The 23,089-nt window shown below is 43.6% G+C and overlaps 1 protein-coding gene across 1 annotated transcript in view; it reads left to right on the top strand.

The window, feature by feature from the left end:
• lpcat1 (lysophosphatidylcholine acyltransferase 1) overlaps nucleotides 1-23,089 on the top strand; it is a 41,583-nt gene that overhangs the window by 17,151 nt on the left and 1,343 nt on the right. The window contains exons 3-13 of the mRNA XM_083769068.1: nucleotides 1,295-1,509; nucleotides 2,297-2,409; nucleotides 6,366-6,426; nucleotides 13,818-13,876; nucleotides 16,752-16,786; nucleotides 18,102-18,156; nucleotides 18,258-18,340; nucleotides 18,682-18,807; nucleotides 20,398-20,551; nucleotides 21,978-22,076; nucleotides 22,194-22,335. Of these exons, the coding sequence (XP_083625194.1) occupies nucleotides 1,295-1,509; nucleotides 2,297-2,409; nucleotides 6,366-6,426; nucleotides 13,818-13,876; nucleotides 16,752-16,786; nucleotides 18,102-18,156; nucleotides 18,258-18,340; nucleotides 18,682-18,807; nucleotides 20,398-20,551; nucleotides 21,978-22,076; nucleotides 22,194-22,335 (1,142 nt within the window). The remainder of the gene's footprint in view (nucleotides 1-1,294; nucleotides 1,510-2,296; nucleotides 2,410-6,365; nucleotides 6,427-13,817; nucleotides 13,877-16,751; nucleotides 16,787-18,101; nucleotides 18,157-18,257; nucleotides 18,341-18,681; nucleotides 18,808-20,397; nucleotides 20,552-21,977; nucleotides 22,077-22,193; nucleotides 22,336-23,089) is intronic.

The raw sequence follows: 23,089 nt of genomic DNA, 5'->3' as shown, positions 1-23,089 counted from the left end.
GTCAAGTAGACTGATGAGTTGTAGCCAATGGGTTAACATTCCACACCAGCAGCGACATGGTCCCTTAACTTGAAACAGAATAAAGAAGCTCTAATCTGTGCCTGTTTGAAAGGCTGCCTGTGTAGTCAAACAAAAGAGTACAGCAGAGACGAGCTGGGGAAGCGCAACAGCAAAGAGCTGTAGGTTTGAACCACATTAACCCTGGCACTGCTGTTTTGGGCATGGCATTATTGGCCAACATTTTTTCATGTCAACATTTTGTATTCCTATATCTGTCAACGTACAACGGATTACATGGGGCTAAACAGCGAGCAAATGGAAATTATGATTTGATTATAGTTTATTTTTTTGTGATAATTTGTCTTATACTGGCTGCCACATAAAAAATGCATAGAGTTGTAGTGCAGTAACAAAGTGCATAACTTTGTCTGTCGAGTAAAACACAAGGGCATTCATGTACATTTAAATACCTATACACTCATTAAACACCCTCCTCGTTAAGCAGATTCTCTTTAAATATGCACTCTTTAGAATAAGCCTACATTTGAAAAAAAATCTTCTTAAAATTGCAACTATATCTGTCTGCCTAAATCTGTATGTACAGTATCTGTGCACTCATCTTTTGTTTTATTTTGCTAAATGTATTAATCTATATGTTTTTATTCAAACATGTCATGGAGTGTTTGATTTGCTGCTGTGCAGTTCTCTACTAGTACTTTTGTTTTCAATAGCTAAAGCATGACATAATGCTAACACCAAAAGGGGTTCCCGCCCAAAATGGGTTAAGCACTATGTTATACTTTAGCTATTAAAATGGCAGATCTACAAGCTCATGCGCTACGAGCTTGTAGCTCTGCTATATTTGTTAATTGGTGAAAATGTGGCGCATATTTCGAGGATATATTCTTTCAGACTCAGAGCGAACATTTTGAACTCAAATCTTTGCTTCTGGGGGAGTCCCTGGAACAACATATTTTCAGATGGGGGGTCGGAGGCCAATTACATATAATGTTTTGGGGGTCCATGACATGAAACTGTTTGAGAACGACTGACATACTGTAGAAACATGGGATTTTTCTGAATACAGGATTTAGAAGATATTTCTAGAATCGTCCTCTAAATGGGTTAAAATAATTTCTGCATAAAATGTAGGTGGCCATTTTAGATTTCGCTGTCATTGGCGACACGCATACATCCACACAAGTACACGCACACCACTCGCTCTAACCGTGTGTGTGTGTGTGTGTGTGTGTGTGTGTGTGTGTGTGTGTGTGTGTGTGTTTTCCTCCGTCAGGTTGATGGACCTGTCTCTGAGGGTGATCATGCGGGCGCTGTGGTTCTGCGGAGGGTTCCACTGGATCACGGTGAAGGGAGAGCGGGCGCCTCCCTCCGAGGCCCCCATCCTCACCCTGGCGCCGCACTCCTCCTACTTCGATGCCATTCCCGTCACCATGACCATGGGCTCTATAGTCACCAAACTGGAGAGCAAGAGCATCCCGGTCTGGGGCAGTGAGTAAAGCCGGATTTATAGTCCCATTGTACCACTGAAAATAGCCCGTGCACGACCGTCTCTCTCATCGCGACACGTCGTGTGAGCTTTGTAGATAATGCGTAATCCATTGTACTCTTGTGGAAAATAGCCTAACACAACAGACCGCCCAACCGCTGTTTGTTTATTTTATACTAATGTTCTGTAATCTGTAATGCCTGTAATCGGTTCACACACTGAAATGTGTCGAGTAGATGATTTTAATCCCTTTGTTTTAGTCGGATTAGTGCTTCATGGCTTATTACTCTGAACGGTGTTTTGGGCAATGCAAATTCAAACTGGTGTACAGATATCTATCGGTATCTAGGAAGTTGTGCTCAATACAAATGGTGAAAGTGCTCGTATGCAGTTCAAATGTTTATTTAGTACTTACAGCCATGAAAGTGCAGCACAGTATTTGATCACTGCTTGTATACTGTCTATGCTGGTCTTCCTATTAAAAAAATGTCCCATGCTTGTTCGCAACCACACAGTGTTGTTGTTGTTATTATTAACGTGCGTGTGTATGTGTGTGACCTAATTATTACTGTTTACATTGTGATTATATAAAAAAAATAGATGTATGCGAGTTTAGCGGCACATGGTTAGATCTTTTTGCGTAGATAATAAGGTATTGCCATAAGAAGCTCCAATGTACCAACCTTTGCACTTGAATTTGCATGTTCCGTTAAGTTTCACTTGTTTTGTGAAAGTCTAAAAACGTCTAACCGTACATGCTCGTTTGTCTTTGTGTGTTTGGCCCTGTAGCTCTCATCAACTTCATCAGGCCCGTGTATGTGTTCCGCACCGATCAGGAGTCTAGGAGGAAAACTGTGTTGGAGATCAAGCGAAGAGCACGTTCTGGAGGAGAGTGGCCTCAGGTAACACACACACACACACACACACACACACACACACACACACACACACACACACACACACATATGCGACAACAAACGCACACATGCACTTGTGGAGAACAAACATAAATGCACATATATACACACACAAGCAGACACACGTACGAATACACATACTGTATAGACCAGGGGTTTTCAACCTTTTTATACCAAGTACCACCACAGAAGATATCTGGCTCTCCAAGTACCACCATAATAACATAATAACTACATTTATTCTTTGAATATTTTGTTTTTGTTCCATTCCTAAGCCAATTTAGCTGCTGCTCTGACGAAACTGCACAACTGATAATATTTCTAATGTGATTAATACGTTCTCAAATCTTCCATTAACGGCTAGGTGTGCTGTCATGCTCATTTCAGCATGGCTGGAGAGCCTATTTCAACCAATTGCTTGGTCAGAAGAACTACCTGTATTAATATAAATATTTCATTACACTTTTGTCTTATTTTCTCCTTTTATGGGTCAGTGCTCTGTGTACCACCAGAGGGGGGCTCAAGTACCACTAGTGGTACTAGTACCAGTGGTTGGGAAACTGGTATAGACACTGACCATACGCTAGTTAACCTGTGACCTAGGTCAACTCCACCACCGAAAGATGATAGCACAAGAAGTGTCACACACAGTTTACAAAGTTCACAGCTAGTTACAAGGAAATTCAGTGCGTCAGTGCCTGCGTGCGTGCGTACGTACGTACCAGGGGGGCAGTCAGACCATAGAGTATATATATCTATAGAGAAGACACCCGAGTTCTCCTCCCATCCACTTGCATTGAGTTGCTCAAAAGCGCATGAGGCGGATTCACTCCTCCTTCCTGGTAGGAACAGAGTGCATTGTGGGACGGATTGCAATGGTGAGTGGCCCCAAACACATGAACGCGCTGCCGTTGAACGCGCATGTGTTTGGGGCCAGGCTGCAATACCTTCATTCGGCCACTATGTCCATTTTGCCTCAAGATTTCCTCTGGGTGCCTTCTCTATAAATATATATACTCTAACGGTGCCATTTTGAAGATCCGTTTTACAATGAGGTAATGCATAAATTGCCCTCGCTCTGCGCACAATGGTATTATGAAAGGCATATCGGCCCGTGTTGAACGCACTCGGCCCGTGTTGAACGCACACACATATGGCATACGGCGTTCCTGAATATTTTAGCATTGTGGGAGTGTCCATATGTTAATTATTTTCGCTTTGCGCAATTTGCTATTAAGCCCCTTGACCTAAAAACACTCAGCGCATAACGATTAGACGTGGGTCTGACCACCTCATAAACGCAACAAGCACTGTTTGATTTTACACTTGAGCGGCTCTGGGAGGCTGCTAGAGTGTTGCCATGTCTGTTTATTATAAGCGGCTTCTTTTTCTGTAAAGTTGCTTGTAAATATTGGTAGTTGTACTATTTTGTGGTTGCTTTTCTTGTTTCTAAAGTGGTTATTTGGGCTTTTCTCCTAATGTTGTTTAAACCAGTGATCCTCACACAGCACATTCCCATGTCAAGAATCCCCAGATGAATGCATTTGCCCAACTAAGGACGGCTAATCCAAAAATTAAATAAAACATTTCCAAGATTACTTTTGAAAATAGCAGATCTATACCAGCTCACAATGCATCACATTCATTCATTAAAACTATGAACTCTGACTGCAGGGGGATATATATAATGATCATTATAACAATGTGCAAGAACATATTTAAAAATAAGGAAGAACTTTATATTTGTGGACAATCAAAATATGTTTTTTTATTTTAATGTGGTGTCATTAAAATTAATCTGGATATGGCAGACTCACTATCTAGAAAATAAAAACATGGCACTTCATTTAAAATAGGTTGCAGACCCCTGTTATATGCGCTTATTTTTATAGACCTATTTACTTGTTTCTATGAGACATGGCAACAGCCTTTTTTTGCGTCTTTTTTTTGTAAAATGTTGAGATTAGAAACGGCCATAATTCTTTCATTTCTCAACCTTAAAAATAAATAAAAACATCTCCATAATCCTTGGGAAGTTTTCTTTCATATGCTGTATCACACCCGATTCAAGTCTTCTTCAATAAAATGCTACGAGCGAAGACCATATACCATCGGGGCCACAGGCACAGCATTAAGCAGCAGCATTCAACTCATTCCTTCATCATGACTTGAATGAAATAAAATATAATAAACGTTATTTTACTGGTGTTTTTCAATAGAAACAAATTATTTTGAGGCATAAAGGTGACAGCATGCAGTGCAATAGGAATAATTAACCCAAATGTGACAAAGTCATGTCATGTCTTCTATGGTGCCAGCTGACTGGTAAAGAGAATAGTACGGACATGTTGATTGGGTACGTCTCAAACACGCCTTAAACACACCCATGACTAATTCAAGGCCGTTTTGCGCAATCCACGGGGTGTCGAAAGCGCTTCTTAACATGCCCAAAATTGCAATATGACATACAACACGCCCCCAGCTCATAAAACTGTAATATGATTAGTAATATTATTTGAAGTCCTTAATGGCACCCTATGAGTCAGACAGATATTTTGTGAAGCCACTAAGGAAATCGGGATTTCCTGAAAGTTCATATAATGGCCTGTTGTGGCGCTGTCATTGGGCCCAAAAAAACCCATAGCCCCATAGAAGTCCATGTATTTGGGCCCAACTTCACCTAGACTGTATTACCTTAATAAACATGGTCATGAATACTTTCTGCTTCCAGTCACTAGTCTCATTTCTAATGTCATAATATTCTTTTGGGAAAATTATGGTCCCATTTATTACAAAAATGACCATAAAGTCGCGTATGTCCTGAGGGGCGTGGCTACCGTTACAATCTATGAACGGGATCCCCCACCCACTCGAGTCAAAATAAAAACCAACGAAGAAGAAGGGGGGAAGTCCCGCCTCGTTGTCTGGGCCAGCCAATGGCTCAGCTGGGCCCAAACGGATCTAGAAAGATGGCGACTTACAATTCAAGGACTGACAGGCTTCATTTTACGTCCATATCAGACCCGGAGAACGCTTTGTCCATATTTTTTACAGTCTATGGTACGTACGTACGTACGTACGTACGTGTGTTTGTGAGATTTTAAATATTCATTCGAGTTTTTTGGTTTAGTGTTTTTATTTCAGTCTGGCTAAGAGATTTGGTGAAAGATGGGAAAAAAGCAACTCGGGCCAGGTCCAGTTCAATGAGTGAGTTTTTTTGCCAGGTTAAACCTGGCTTATGATCGCTGCTGTTAGCTATGAGGACCTTTTGCCTAGTCCTGATTGGCTGGCCGAGTCTGACCCCATACTCTGAAACGCTGCCTGAGCCAATGGGAGTCTGACCCCGTCACCCCATACTCTGAAACGCCGCACAGAAGTCTCAACCAAGCCCCCCGACTTCCACTGAAGTGAATAGCGGGGGGCTGGCCTGTTGCTCCTCGTCCGCTCTCTAGATATATTATAACTCTCTCTCTATGGTCTCAACCCAGAGTCTGTAACGCCTCAGATGCAACGGATAACACTTGTGTCACCTGGCTGCTAAGGATACGCATGCCATTCTTGTTTTAATCTAAATATCCTGTTCCCTCAGGGCCAAGCAAAGCCATCTCATCGGCCTCTTCTCCCGTTGCATGCCCTGGTGGTTTGTTTGTCTGTTGGTGGCTGCACCGCTACCATCACTACGCCTGAAATTCGTCCAGTGAGAAGTTACGCGGTGCAAAAACTAAGCGCGATTCAAATTTGTTCTTTAATTCATCACAATGAATGACTTAAACTAAAGTACCAGCCCTACTATATCTACAGTATAGCAACAACTAATATGACACAGATGTTGTCCTAGATTGAAAGGTATATTAAAGACATATCAGTTTACACTACCAGGTCTAAAATAATGGTGGCTATAACTCTAGTAACCCGGGTGTGTGTGTGTGTTGTCATTCTAGATGATGATCTTCCCTGAAGGAACATGCACAAACAGATCCGGCCTGATCAGATTCAAACCTGGTATGTATTCAACTTTTTGCTGGCCAGGCAGAACACCGTGCCCAACCTGGGCAAAACAATCCAAAGCTGTGTGTGGTGGGTGTGACTGTGGGTCTGTGGGTGTGTGTGGTTAGGGTGTGTGTACTGTTAGTGTACAGTACATGTGGGAGAGAGAGTGTAATTGTAAATGGAATTCTGCCTTCTATATTTGCATTGAACTTCTTCCTACACATGAGCTTTGTGGGCGTGGCATGTGTATATATGTACCGGTACACGGCACGCATTCAGTACATTCCTACTGTCACTGTGTTATGCTGTTTGTTTCTGTGTGTGTGTGTGTGTGTGTGTGTGTGTCATTTATATTCCTGCTTCTCTGTCGGGGTGTGATTACATGCTCGCCTGTGCGTGTGTGGGGGTGTGTGTGCGTGCGTGCGTGTGTATGTGTGTGTGACCTATACTAAACCAGTGCACCATTGTTCACAGTCCTTTCTGTCCTAATCCGTTTTCCTCCTCTGCCATCCTGTCAGTTCCCAGTAAGCCCTGTTGGTTACACTCTAAAACACCCCAGTACTCTGCGTGTGGGGGTGTGGGGGTGTGGGTGTGTGTGTGAGCCAGCCCTGTCTACTGTGTGTTATTGTTACTCTCTGCACATGTCTCCTCTAGTTATTTCTTTTCACTGGCTCTGAGGACAACAACGTATCGGTTAGCTTATTTCTCTGTCTTAGCCCATTCCGAACGGGAACCCCTTTTGGTGTTTTAAGCATCATGTTATACTTTAGCAATTGAAAAATAGCAGATCTACAAGCTCTACAGCTCTACAAGCTCATAGCGTGGCACCGAGTGCCACGCTATGAGCTTGGTCTGCTATATATAGGTCTGCTATTTTTGAAAGATCGTGAAAATGTGGCGCAAGTCTTTGAATCTATATTCTTTCAGAGCGAACATTTTTAACTCAAATCTTTGCTTCTGGGGGGGTTCCTGGAACAACATATTTTCAGATGGGGGTCGGTCGGTGGCCGATTACATATATTGTTGGGGGAGCTTGAAACATGAGGTTTTTCAGAAAACTCATGTTTGTAGAATATAGTCCTCGGGTCTAAATAATAATAATAAAACTTTATTTGTATAGCACCTTTCATGACATGAAATGCAGCTCAAAGTGCTTTACAGAACAATGGAGAATAAAAGAAAAGCAAGGCAACGACATTAAAAAACAAGCAGTAATGCAATACAGTGAGGACATGAATAACAAAAAATAAAAGATCAATTAAAAGCAATGTTGTAGAAGTGGGTCTTGAGCTGAGCTTTAAAAATGTCTACAGAGGCTGCCTGACGAAGGTACAGTGGGAGCTTGTTCCATGCCGACGGCCCGTAGAAGCAAAAAGCTGCTTCCCATTAAATGGGTTAATGGTCACTAGCATATAGAAATATACATAGATCATATTCATAATTGGCCTGCTTCCATATCCATAGCCACCTTGCCTTCAGCATTACATATACTGTACATTTGGATGGATGGCTCTGATATATTTAAGCAGCTTTATGTACTTCATCGTATGATGAATAGTGAAAAAGTGAAAAAGAAAAAAAAATATATTTTTTAAATATTTGACTAGAATGATATACCAGGCTGGATGCCAGACTGAAAGTGGTAAATGGACACCTTCTATTGTTCTAGTATTTACACACCCAAAGGAAAACCTGAATGGTGTCACCGCAACAGCTTTAACAGGTTAAATTCCGACAATTTACGGCCGTCTTTCAGGCTAGACTGCCTATGTTTGAGTTCGAGCTGCCTCTGCACATAAGACAAGTCCCCGCCCTTCAGGTGTTTGGATCACGCCTCAAGACGTATCTTTATTCTTTGGCATTTCCAAGGAAATGCCACTATGGGACACTGAACTCTCTCACTCTCTCTCTCTCTCTTTCTCTCTCTCTCTCTTGAAAGTGACACTGTGTATGTTGTTTGTTTTTAAATGAAGTTGTGGTTTTTATTATTTTAGCACTTTGGTACAACTTTTTGTTATTTGAATGTGCTATATAAGTAAAGATGGTATGGTACAGGGCTCGACGCTTAGCATTTTTCCAAGTAGCACGTGTGCGCCTAAGTTGAAAAATCTAGTAGCACACAAATTATTTTAGGAGCACGATGAAAAGTTATCAAATTATGTGTTTTTGAGGGGCGCTAGCCCCTCCTATATACAGCTTTAGTCCCCACACGTCTCAATATTTTCCATTGACAATGAACGGAGAAATTAGGTCAGAATTCCAATAATTATGACGTAAATTAAACCATGATGTATGATGATAAGAGTGCCCCTCACTTCACACAGGTGTGATTCTTCTTTAATAAAGTGATATGAGGTAGGGGCAGGCAATAGGACAAAATATTATATCACAATATATTTTCAGAAATGATCACAATATTGATATTCATCTGGATATCATATTTTTTTTATATAATCTATATAATCAATTTGTTTTTATACTGATAGACTATTAGTTTGGTATGTAGAATTGCAGATAGATAGATAGTCAATTCATTTTATGAATGGATGGACAGACAAGACTATCCGTTTTTATCTTGCTGTTCCATCATGTGAGTGTGACATTTAGACAGTGCAGAGGCTACTCAATGGTGAATTAGTATTGTAACATTCTCCTTGGCTCTGACTGCTTCAGTTCAGACAGAACATCGGACATATAGGCTACACCTCGGCGTGGTGGAAGGAGGTGGTGGGGGGATCTTTGCCTTTTTTACGTTGCTCGTTATGCAGGCCAGTGAGGCCACTGACTAGCTCTGGTCCATAGCTCTAGTCTAATGCGTTGCATTTAGAGTTATGGACCTGAGCTAGCCACTGACTAATAATATATCCAGCCAGGTCGGTCATTCGTATTGCGCTGCGCACACGCTTTTAGCGAGGTGCTAAGCAAAGGTTGTTTTGGTATACCAATCAATCAGTCTACTCCATGTGCGTGTGCACGTGCACTCTTTACGTGCGCGGCTGCACGCTGTTTCACCCACGTTTGGTTAAAAGTTATATCAAGTGATGTTTTAACATTACAAACTTTCTAAATAACTTTAGTATTCAACGTGTCGGGGTCCTAGCAACTCCTTCTGTCTTCTGTGCTACCCTGCTGCGTTCGCTCCGCTGCTCAGTGGGGAAGAGAACTGAGCAGCAACACAGGGAGGGGCGGGGCGGTGGGAGCAAAGGGGACAGATCTCCAAATGAACGCCGCATTGAGCCTCGACACGTTGTTAGCTTGTAGCTCTGCTCTTTTTGGCGAACGACACCGCCGTTCAGAAATATAGATTTAGGTATAGAACCGCGACTATAGAATGTGCACTTGCTGTAGACAGAGACTTCTCTTTATCACAATTGAATGGTCAAATCATGTAGTCGCACCTGTGCGACAAATTTAATTTTACAACTCGCACGGTGATATTTTTAGTCGCAAATGCGAGTACCTAGTCGCACTGTCGATGGTATGGTATGGTATGTTTAAAGTTACCTTTGAACAGCCAGTGCACCGACCGCTGAGTTGCTTGTCTTGAAAATCCACTTTGGGCGGGAACCCCTTTTGGTGTTAGCATTATGTTATACTTTAGCTATTGAAATATAGCAGATCTACAAGCTCATAGCGCGCCACCGAGTGGCGTGCTACGAGCTTGTAGATCTGCTATTTTTGAAAAATCGAAGAACGACTGACATAGAAACATAGCTTTTTCAGAAAACTGTCAGGATGTAGAAGACATTTTTATAGGTTAAAACGGTGTAATGGCTTGTTGTAGTGTTGAAATGTATTCCATAGCGGCATACAACAGACCGAGCTTCCTCCTCCAGCAGAATCCCCATTGTAAACAATGGGGACTCAATTTCCCATAACCCTTTGCATGCCGGAGCGACAGACCTGTTTGCGATGACGTCATCTAAATGCGTCCCTTAATGTACTCTACCGGAGGGATGGTGCACGATTAAAAGACATTCCCTCGTTTTACGCTGTGATGAGAGTGGCTCTGTCGGACACCTTGAGCCAAAATCACCATTCAGTTGTAATGGTTACTTACTTGTTATCATGGTAACATGTTGTTGTAACGTGTGTGATAAAACAGAATAACTGTGTAGATTTGCAGTCACCCATCTCACTAATGGCTCGTACACACTGCCCGATATTTGCTCCGATTATGCTGTCGGGGACCATTTTTGGCGCTCGCTGACAAAACCCCCGATCTGACTCAAGATGGGGCTTTAATCGGCAAGGTTTTGTTCGCTGTGTGACGTGAAAGGCTCTGCGAGAAGATATAGCGCTGATAAAAGCGCTCGCCGACGCCTCCCCGACCGTTTCTGAATATCAAGCATGTTTGATATTTGGCTCTCTCGCCGACTGGACATCGTACAGTATGAACTGTGTCGCGATCGTGTCCCGAGAAATCCTGTATTCCAGCCAATGAGAGCTCAGGACAGCTGTGCTCACTGACACTGTCTGTCTTGTCTGTCTGTCTGTCGACTGTATCGATAGATGATAATATATATAACCTAACCTTTATTCCTTGGGTAAATCCCTGTGTCGTACAGGTAGCTATACTACATTTCACTTGAATAATGTTGATACCGCATCGGTGTGTGTGTGTGTGTGTGTGTGTGTGTGTGTGTGTCATGTTTTTCATGATCATGTACAAAACTTGTGCCAACACCTCTGGAATGAATACACACAACAAATGAGTTATAATAATTATCTATAAGTTTTAATAATCAAAGCCCTATTTACTAATGTACAGTTATGTTTGGTCCTATATCTACAACAATATAATTTGAGCCTATTACAATCATAATGAATCAAATATAGATATACAATCAATGATACCGTTTACCGACACAGAAGTCTACCGATTTAGACCACCCGTAGACTTCTGGACTCCCTCCAACGGCCCGAGAGTGAGAGTAACGATTCCATGGGCCGACAGTGATATTTAGTATTTTCAAGTTTGTGAATATAGCCAATCATAATAGTTCATTTCTTCAGGGGCGCTCTTGGCCATCCCCTTTCTTTGGAGTGTCGCGTTGGTCCTTTCTTCCGGACTCTGCTCCCTGGATGTGATGTGTTCAATTAAATGTGCCAGTCATTATGAGATCATCTTTACAGTATGTGTGTGTTTTTTTATTAAATAAGCCAGTCAGTATGTACTCTTCAACTAGTGTGTGTGTGTGTGTGTGTGTGTGTGTGTGTGTGGTGTGTGAACCCGTATGTGTACGTAACCATCCTGCCATCTCATTGTTTGCACAGTCAAGTCGAACTGACCTGCTTTGGGGGGGGGGGGGGAGAGGGAGAGAGAGAGAGAGAGAGAGACCTCTGTGTACTTTATATTCTCTACTTTAATAAATATTTACTAATTCCATGATTTTAGCTTTTAGTGAGGCCTGTTAATATTAAATAAAACATAAACATTTTAATAATTTCCTCCACACAGCATAACGGGGCCACCAGACCCCCTAGTTTAGTTTATTTGTACATAATAACAACAATATGGTGAAATACAGAAAGCAAATATATTCAATAAGAAACAAGATTAGTTACATACATGATGTGCTGGAAGTGCCAAAAAAACCCAAAGGGGCTTATCGAGTGGCCTTCCTATAGAAGCTACCAGTTGAGCTTAGATAACATAAATTAAGATATGAATAATATTGGTAAGCCTAAGGATTAGGCTTGACCTGTAGGGGTCAAGCATTCAGTCTTGTACCATTCTCTTGGTGTGTACACGCATTCGCAGTTCGCACAAACATTTGCACTCGCCCAACTTGTGGAGACTGTGGTGAATGGTGACTCATCTGACCATATCACTTTTCCCACATACTGTACCACATCTCTGTATAGCCGTGCGTGCGTGTGTCTTCGTGATGAGGCTTTTATGCGCCTCAACCCCCTGCTATAACATCTCCTCTCTATGTGGTTGTTGACAGCTTGCTGTGGCCAACAGTCTGGTCACGTCCTGCATTGACGTCTCTCAGTCACCTAACGCATCCCACTTATGCATGAGCATTCATGGTCATTGATTTCCCATCTTATTTGCTGAAGTCTTTCCCATTGATTGAAATGCAGATGTCGCTCTTTAGCTACTGTTCCTATGGAAACATTAGCCAGTTAAGCAGTCTTTTTGATTGATGCTCTCGCCACCTGTAGCCCCTTTCATAGTCCTTTAGATGTTTTTCTCTTTCCATCCTCAGGCTCATCTGGTCCTGATCAGCGTTGTTAAACAGAGCATGATTGGATATTATTAATTGCTTCATTGTGCTCCCGTATGGAACGAGGTGCATTCGGCATCTCTCGACTCGTTTATTCAGGGCTTTCCTCTTAATTTGAACCCCTCTGTGTTTAGAATGCTATACAACAAAAATAGACCGGCACTTAACCTGCACTTAACACAATTCGTGTTAAGTGCTGGGTTATAAAAACCCAGCACTTTAATGCCATAATCGTGTGTGTCCGTTTTACAATCTTTATATCACCGTACGCCTCATCTGTGTTATATTTACCGCATAGGCACCCGGCCATCTTGGTCACTTTATATACATCACAGCAGCATAGCAGCATTCATGTGAATTGTGAATGGAAATGTCCCTTCTACACATTTGGTTATCTGGTGTCTATAGTTATCGCCACCAGGCTTGAATGGACGCACCCACCCACGCACGAAAGTGCACTCACACAGGATTCCACAATTATAATTCATAGGCTTCTACATATTCTATTCTATTCAAAGGTCAGACTGTGGCCGGAACAGGGTGGTGCCTCATAACATAATATACAGTACAGTGTGCTCCATCTGGTTGATTGTCTGTCACCACCAGGACGTTATAGTTCTCAATAGAGAGCTTGTCTGAGGTTGTCACAAGGTTAGCAGTGTTTCACTCGCCTACCCAAACACACCAGATAAGGGCTTCTAGCTACTGTTAATTATTATTACTATCGGATACGTTTCTGAATGTGCCGTATAAATGTTATTGTTTTTGTTTCTTTTTTTTAAATAATCAACTAAATCCATTAGTGTCATTCTATTTTGTAGTTCAGAAATAGTGCAAGTACTAGGCAGCAGTGGGTCAGGGGTAGTAGAGTGGCCGAATGGGGAACCGCAAGGTTCCCAGTTCGATCCCGGGCTCCCCCAGATCTGGTGTTGAAGTGTCCTTGAGCAAGACTCTGAACCCCTAATTGCTTCCGATGATCAGGTTGGGGTGCCTTGCCACGGTTTCCTCTGGTGTGTGTGTGTGTACAATCTATGTAAAGCACTTTGGATAAATGTACCATCTACTATTTTGAGTAGTCAAATTAACATGCACCCCAACGGGTGACTCTCCATGACTAACTTAACTTCTCCTCGTCTAACCTCTCCTCTCCTCTCTGTCTGTTTCCAGGCGCATTCATACCAGGAGTCCCGGTTCAGCCGGTCGTGCTGCGCTATCCCAACAAACTGGTCAGTGTCTTCCAGTTCAATCTCTAACTTCCTCTGCCCCGTCCTTTTCATCAGCCATTCACGCACAGCACACCTCCTCTTCCTTTCTGTCTCACTCTGTGTAACCTTATGACGTTGAGCAACACGTAGCTGAGGCCCCTCTCTTTTATCCCTCTTGAACGCAAACACACCAGTAAGCCATATATATATATGCACACCTGCACCACACACACACACACACACACACACACACGCACATATCTATACATCTTTCTATATCTATACATCCAGATATAATGGTTTCTGTTACAGTGTGTTTACCACATGTTAGCACTCGTTTGCCTCTTGTTGAATGACTTCATGTTCGACTAGTAGGATGATATTTCATCCTCTTTCTCCTGCGCACACACACGCACGCACACACACACACACACACTCACACACACACGTGCGCTCATCTCCGAGTCTTTTATTTGTCTCTGCACTCCTCCCACTCGGGTTTCGTGTCTCTCTCTCTCTCTCTCTCTCTCTGCATGTCTCCTCGCACGCTCATGAATTATGCAGTTCTTTTTACCTCCCTACAAAGCTTTTGTCACTATACTGCCGCCTATGGGCCACTAAATGGCCAGCTGGTAATGCTAGAGACTGCTGTATAGGTGCGCACAGAAAGACTGTTAGAGAGAAAAAATTTAAATGTTATACTTTGTCATGGTGGTGCTGTGTGTCAAAACAACCAAGCTACTCACAATGTTGCGAGCTTTATAGATCTGATATTTTGGGTGAAAGCATTTTTGAAAATCTTTGCATATAATGACATTCTTAAAATGTACCATTGGGGCATGCACCTATTCACTACCACATCCATAACTCCAACCCAGTTAGCAACGGGAGGTGAAACGAGTGGCTGTTTACACCAGGGGTTCTCAACCCGTGGGTCGCGACCCCTCGGGGGGGGGGGGGGGGGGGGGGGGGGGGGGTCCCCAATTATTATTTATTGTTTTCCATATCTGGAAAATGGAAATGAAGAGTTTACATAGTACATGTAGTACATTCAAACATTTCCTTAATGATTATATCTGGTTTCACTATTCATTTATGATATATCTTCTGTATTATTAAGGTTATTTTTGCAGTCAGTTTGTATTGGGGTGAGGAGGGAGGGGGCGGGGCGGGCCAAAGCCTTTCCGGGGGTCCCCAGCCAAAAACATTGAGAACCCCTGGTTTACACAATAAGTGCCAAGCCAGGCCCAAATGCAATGCAATGCAATTGCATTGACTCTCACCAGACTGAAACCTTTAATGTTTCTGCTCTCGATGACTTTTAAGTTAAGGTAGTACCTTGTGGTCATAGCCTGAGCACAATTGTCTTCCTCATGCCTTCACATTCACATCTCTGTCAACCACCGGCGTAGGGTCCATTGGGCCACGCGGGCCAATGGCATACCTTACTATAGTATTTTGTGAGTGGTTAAATATCTACAGGAAATGTATCCTGTGTCCGGGCCTTGTCTGTTGGTGACTTAGAATGAGAGAGTGCACACAATGAGGGTCCGTAAGCACGACCACATAACACGCTTCCTTTTCTCACTCCACTGGCTCCCCGTTTCAGACAGTATCGAGTACAACAGTGGTTCCCAAACTTTTTCATGTCAACAAGTACCCCCAAATTGACACTGATGAGCCTGCGGACCCCCATTTGAAAAATATATGCCAGGGACCTCCATAAGAGAAGATTTTGACGGCTCTAGCAGTGTTTCTCAACCCGTTTAATTTCAAGGACCCCCAGTTTGGCATGCATTAGTCTACGGACCTCCATTTAATGGCATTTCTATCTCTGGGACACCCAATTTATATCGTAAAATCAATGTTAATGTAACTCTGAGAGTGTGCAAATGGAACCATTTGTTTCCATTTGTACACTCTCAGAGTTACAGACCCATAAGGGTCCATTTGGTTTCAAACTATCATTTAGCTGGGTACCCCCTGTAACTCCATCAAGGACCCCTGGGGGTCCTCACTTTGGGAACCACTGGACTACAAGGTCCTGCTAATCACTCACAACTTCATGCCCATCCTTACCTACAGAAACTAATAAACCCTCCAAAAGCAACCTCCAGGTCTGCAAATAAATCCCAACTAGAGGTTCCAAATGATGAACCCATGGGGGACTGGGCCTTCTGCTCGGCAGCACTGTGCCTGTGGAACAGCCTTCCTATGGACTTAAGAGTAACAGACCTGAGATCAGATTCTAAAAATGTCTTCTACATCCTGACAGTTTTATGAAAAAAGCCTATGTTTCTATGTCAGTCGTTCTTCGATTCTTCAAAAATAGCAGACCTACAAATAGCAGACCTACAAGCTCGTAGTATGAGCTTGTAGATCTGCTATTTTTCAATAGCTAAAGCATAACATAATGCTAATACCAAAAGGGGTTCCCGCTCATAATTCTATGATTGATACTTTTAACCACGTGGGATTCCTTGTGAATGAAAAGGGCAAACGAATCAAATTATTTTGAGATTGTATCAAATGGGATTGTATCAGATGGTTGCCAATTTGTAGACTTCTAAAAGTCAAGGCTGAAACGCAGCTGCACTATCTACCAACCTGCCAACTGTACCAAGACATCCGAGAGAGACACTGTAACTTCTGACATTATTATAAACACCCAAAAAGAATATGAAAACATAGCTAATAACAAAAAAGTCCTCTGTCTTGCAGAGATAGAGAGAGGTCATGCAAGTGTACACAGTGGAAATAGAGTTGGTAGGAAATTGAGTTTGTGTGTGTGTGTGTGTGTGTGTGTGTGCGTGCGCGCGCACACACACACACACACACAGCGTGCACACACACACGCATGCCTGAACCATTTCCTCTTTCCCCTTCCTCTCCACAGGATACTGTTACATGGACGTGGCAAGGTCCTGGAGCGTAAGTATTGCACGCACGCACGCACGCACGCACGCACGCACGCACACACACACACACACACACACACACACACACACACACACTACTGTTTCAGCCACTGCTTGTTATCTGATAAAAATAATCCAGTGACCTCTTTCTCATTTAAAACGTAGCATGGCGTGATGCTTTAGGGTGAGTTACCATTAGCCTTGGTGCAGCAGCGTCTGTTCAGCTCTCCATCTGATTCCACACTGCTTTCCCATGGTCCTCTTCTTGTCCTCACAAAACTTCACCACTGGCGCACGCGCGCACACACGAACACACGTCGCACACACGCACACACATACATCACTATTACGCTGTTAACTCATTTTCTGCCAAGAATATGTAACCAAAATAGCCCTCACTGCCAGTTATTTTCTTCACTGCGATCGCACCGTAGTGCCGTGCTATAAGCTTGTAGATCTTTTGAATTCTTTCTCTGCAAACTTTTTTTTTTTTTCCTTTGCTTTAGCGTTTTTCGTCTTTGCTTCTGGGGGTTCTCTGGAACAACATATTTTGAGATGGGGGGGGGGGGGGAAACTATACATACACTATACATATAAACTATACATATTTACTACTATGCTATACATATGTACTATGGCGTGCTATGACTAAATACAATACAATTATAGTGCTGTCTACATAACATGCTATAAGTCTGTATAAAATGCTATCTAAGCCAACATAAATGCTATCTAAGGGGTTAGGGTAAGTGCTATGGGCCATGATGGAGTCTGAAAAGGTGGGTTTTCAGGCTACGGCGGAAGATTGGGAGTGATGCTGCAGTTCTGACTGCAATGGGAAGTGCATTCCACAGTTTTGGAGCCACTATACTGTGCCTTAAGGTCATAATCGTAATATTGTTGAATCAGTGGTAGAACTTTGGTCTCTCACACCATAGACCCAGGTTTGAATCCCTGGGTAGGAGTCATAAAAGTTACAGACTGCAGCTTTAAGAACATGCAGCTGTTTGTGGGGGGGCGGGAAAAAACGTCTCAATTATAGAAAAATGTCCGGCGTGTACCCTGGCCTGTAGAACTTGCCCTGTCTGTTCTCAAAGAAGTGTGTGTGTGTGTGTGTGTGTGTGTGTGTGTGTGTGTGTGTGTGTGTGTGTGTGTGTGTGTGTGTGTGTGTGTGTGTGTGTGTGTGTGTGTGTGTGTGTGTGTGTGTGTGTGTGTGTGTGTGTGTGTGTGTGTGTGTGTGTGTGTGTGTGTGTGTGTGTGTGTGTGTGTGTGTGTCAGCCGGCAGTATGTGAAACCTTTTTACTCAGTAAATTGATTTTGTCTTTCAGGGCCAAGATCCTATGGCTTACTCTGTGCCAACTGCACAACCCCATCGAGGTGGAGGTGAGAGGGTTAGCACGTTCATGTTCTCATTCTGGCTCCAGTATTCTGTCCCAAAGAATGACAATGGGATAATGTGTCTTCCGTCCCCCCCCCCCCCCCAGTATCTGCCCATCTACACTCCTTCAGAAGAGGAGAAGAGTGACCCTGATCTGTTTGCCAACAACGTCAGACGAATCATGGCCAAGTACGTTTAAGTGTGTGTGTGTGTGTGTGTATACCAATGGTGCCTGTGTTTTTTGTTTATTCATGGTCACGTTGGAGTGTATGTGTATATGCACAGGTTCTTGTGAAGGGTCATGTGTTTTCGATTAATTAATGTGTGCGTGTGCGTGTGCTCGTGCGCGTGTGCCGTCTCTTCCCTTTTCACGCATGTGTTTGCACATAATTATTTGCACACTTCATTGTTTATGAGCCCAAGTAAGATCAAACATTAGCTTAGGAACACAACATGAATTAACCTCAGTAGGTGGCAGGGGGAAGTTCCCGCCTAACCCCCCCCCCCCCCCTTTCCCTGCATTCTGATAGGGCGCTGCAGCTGCCATGCACGGACCTCTCCTTTGATGACTGCCAGCTGAGCCTATCGCAGGGCCCGCTGCGTATCCCGGGCAACAGCAGCCTGCTGAAGTTTAACAGGCTGGTGCGTCGCCTGGGGTGAGTCACGGCGTACTGGGCAGACTGGTCGGGCTGGGTGGAGGAGGAGGGGGTGGGGCATGTTGTCTGTGAGCGCTGGAACTGAAGGAACGGGCGACATCTAGTGGAGGACGGGTCCAAATGCAACTAAGTAGTGCAATTGCTGGGATTCCTTTTTTCCTTCATCTCTTTATTTTTTATTTTTTATCCCACGATTTTGTAACCCATTTTTCACCCCTGTGTCAATCATCTAATGTGATCCTGGGCTCTACACACCCTCCGCCAACCTGGGGAGAGCAACGGACATGAACTCATGCTTCCTTCATGCCTGAGTGTCCAAGTTGCTCCTTTACACCTGACAGGGGGAGTTTCCCTGGTTGGATGGAAGGAACACGTTATTCCAACCAGTTCCTTTCCCCTCCATCAGGCGCCCCGGCTGGCCAGGGGGAGGCAGTTGGAGACCAGGATTACTGCATGTTTTTGTGAGGGTACCTACCCTAGGGGACACGGGGAGAACATGCATCTCTTTTCTTGACTTTGGCATGCTCTTTCCTTTGGGGCCATTCAAGATGTTATTGGGACCCGATTCACTAAGCATCCATATTTTGGGTGTAAAATAATTTACCAAACTTCCCACGTTTAGTAGTCTAGAATAAGGCAACAGTACGTTTTAACAGCAGGCGACAGCCAGGTGAATTTTCCGGAAATGCATTATTTGTCAATGGGGAACCCGGCGACTACTGGCGATAGAGGCGATAGCAGGCGAACAGGCGAAGGTCGAAAAGTGGGCGGAGGAACGTCGGCCGAAAAGATAAAAGAATTCATATTTTGGGCGACGTCGCCCGGCGATAGTGGGCGATTGGGCGATAGCCAATGAAATTCAAGCGATGCTCGCCGTTGGTCTCCCGCTGTTAAAACGTACTGTAATGACATACAGCAAGCTTTGGTCCCATGTAATGGTCCCATGTAAGTCTGCATCCGAGCAGGCTTGAGAAAGAGAGCGCACAAAAATATTCCTGAATCAGACTACTAACGTGGGAAGTTTGGGAAATTCCTTTACACCCACAATATGGGTGTAAACGGCTCTGTGAATCGGGCCCATTGTTTCCATAGCAACGCAATGCAATTCGTTGCTGTCGGGAGGAAACCACCTAACTCCATTTTTGAGGTTTTTGATTATTATTTTTTTGCATAAATCAGTGCTATTGAACACCCTTTACTGTCTGTGTGTTGGTTAAAAAAATTTAAACAAAGAAAAGTAGTAAAAAGTGCTTTGGACAAAACCTCTTAACTCCATTGGACCCATACACTGTCTGCTAAAGCAGCTAACTCCACCACCTCTCCCCGTCTCATGCAAGTAATTGACAATATATAAAGTCACAACACCAACTTTGATGAGGCTAGCATTGCTTTGTTTTCAAAATATATGGTTTTCTTAATTTCCTGAAAAAGATGTAGGGGTTAGGAGGTGGACAGCAGAGAATTGCGGGATCCTTTCCTTCATCTCTTTGGCCCTCTCTCATTCCTTTGGATCATATTCAGCAAGTCATTGTTTCCATAGCAATGTGCAGTTGAGTGAGACAATTTTTATAATAATTTTGCCGTTTGCAGTCTTCGAGCCGGGGTGTCTGGTAAGGTGCTGCAGCAGCAGGCCAGCAGAGCCCAGAAGCTGTGTGTGAACAGGATGGACGTCGAGGAGCTGGCCCAGTACCTCAACCTGCCCGTCACAGACGCACTGTCACAAGTCCACAGGCTGCTGGACCAGGTACTGTTGTTCTGCACCATATAGTTCACCTGCCAGAATGTGAACCCGGACATGTATGATGTTGAGTACACCAAGGTTTTATGTTAGAAATGTTGAGTCTGAGTCCCCAGCATGTAGAAACTGCCAGATGCTAACTTGCATATGTTGAGCAATTTCCATAATTGGCATAATTGGCATGATGCTGAATCCATTCCAAGCATTAGTTTTGCACAAAGAACACTCCTTGGGCTAAAACGGCCATAGCCGTCATCACAAATGTGATAATGTCAGCACATTTGGGCGAGTGGCTATGGCTTTTTAGCCGTTTTTAGTCCACCTGCCTGCATTTATCTGCCAGGGGCAGGTGGGCAAACGCCTGCCCAGGAGTCCCCTCACCCCTCAAGGTGAAAACCAGTGCCCTACAGACACATACAGGCCCTCATAAAACCATTGTTTTAAGTTAGTAGGTTTCATGTCCGTTGTCTCCATCTCCTGACGGGGAGAGGTAATTGCAACAATGTCCAAACTACAATAAAGATAGTAGTACTATCTCTAGTGTCAACCAGTCAGGCACCAGGGTCAACATTTCTCAATGGAAGTGTAGTAGACAGGCCCTCAAGATCGGATACCACTCAGCTGTTGAACTGGCCCTCTGTCCATAACATAAAAGGACATGACGAGAGAGAGAGAGAGCTGATCGATTTGTCCTTTGAGTCTTTTTTAACTTTACCAGAAAGGTCACAACGTGCACCACACGCACACACCAACGTTATTTGGAAAAGGGCTGACCAACACCATTTTCTGACGGATCGCCTCTTAGTCGTCTACCAGTCTGAAGGGAGTAAAGTGTGACACTTCAAGAACTGATGGATGACCCACAGGTGGTTAATCTTTGAACAACAAACCAAGAAACTCTCTGGGAAACTTCCCATCTGGAACTCTTAAGATATAAAACATCAAAGGGTGACTTGTAAGAAACCATGGGAAATACTCCATATCTGGGAATAACAAGAATTCTCAGCCAATTAAAATGTATAGAACGCCTAATCTGCCTTTCCTCCCTTTTTCTCCATTTCTCCCTCATGTACAGAAGCATAGGGAGACCACCTCCAAACGCTGCATTTGTACTAGTGTTGGCATACTCTGCTATAGAGCGCCGCCGTCCCGCCCCTTTCAGAACCACTACGGCACCAGGAAATAATTCCCCATTCATTTTTCCCAACTCCCAAAAGTAGTTTTTTAAAGACATTTAAGCCTCGGACAAAGCCAAGAGCAGAGTTGACAAATCATGACAATAAACAATTTTTTTTGGGCTGAACAAATAATTAGAAAATAATTGTACACAAAACGAAACAATAAAGAAACCTTGATTAGGTTCTAGTAATTCTCATTTAAAGTATGACGTATTCTCAATTCAATGACATTTGTTGACTGTTGCTTTTCCCAGCATGGCGATGGACGCATCGATATCAGACAGTATGTCATCGCACTGTCTGTTGTGTGTCGACCAACAAAATCTATGGAGACCCTCAAATTGGGCTTCAAGGTAAGGAGCCTTTGCATTGCTTCTTCAGATTGACGTGTTGGTTTAACATCACAATCTCAAGCAGAAATTAGATATGTCTTTTGAGAGATTTGTGTGTGTGTGTGCGTGTGTGAGTAGATGTACGAGAGTGAGGAGGACGGGCCAGTGGTACAAGAGGACCTGGACACCATGTTGAAAACGGCGTTGGGAGTGGCAGAGCTGGACCTCTCTGACCTCTTCAAGGCTCTGGACCCAGAGAACACGGGGAAGTTCACATATGGTGAGTCAGAGTTAGCAAATGTCACTCTATAACATACGACGAATTAGGCCGTTCCTCACCCAGGAATCAGCCCAGCTCCTAATCCAGACAACAGTCTTGTCAAAACTCGACTATTGTAACTCCCTCCTTACTGGCCTACCAGCATGTGCACTTAAGCCTCTCCAGCTGATCCAAAATGCCGCAGCTCGCTTGGTCTTCAACCAGCCAAAATTCTCACATGTCTCCCCCCTGCTCCGCTCCCTCCACTGGCTCCCGGTCGCTGCCCGCACAGAATACAAAACTTTGATGCTGGCATTCAAAGCAACCAAAGGTATGGCTCCCCCATATCTTGCAAGTATGATCGAACCCTACAAACCCTCGCGCGCACTCAGTTCAGCCAACGCAGGGAAGCTGGAAGTACCCTCACTAAAAACGCCGGGACAACGCTCCACGCGTCCCAAACTCTTCTCCCTTCTGGCTCCAAAACTGTGGAATGCACTTCCCATTGCAGTCAGAACTGCAGCATCACTCCCAATCTTCCGCCGTAGTCTGAAAACCCATCTTTTCAGACTCCATCATGGCCCATAGCACTTACCCCATCTCCTTAGATAGCATTTCTGTAGACTTAGATAGCATTTGATACAGACTTATAGCATGTTATGTAGACAGCACTATAATTGCATTGTATGTAGTCATAGTACGTCATATTACATATGTATAGCATATGTAGTAGTATAGATGTATAGTTTATATGTATAGCTTCATTATATAGATA

This window comes from Protomyctophum parallelum (genome assembly GCF_964188405.1).
Source record: "Protomyctophum parallelum genome assembly, chromosome: 1".
NCBI classification, from domain to species: Eukaryota; Metazoa; Chordata; class Actinopteri; order Myctophiformes; family Myctophidae; genus Protomyctophum; species Protomyctophum parallelum.
The sequence above is the reverse complement of the archived record's forward strand: the minus strand, read 5'-3'. Positions and strand labels throughout refer to the sequence as shown.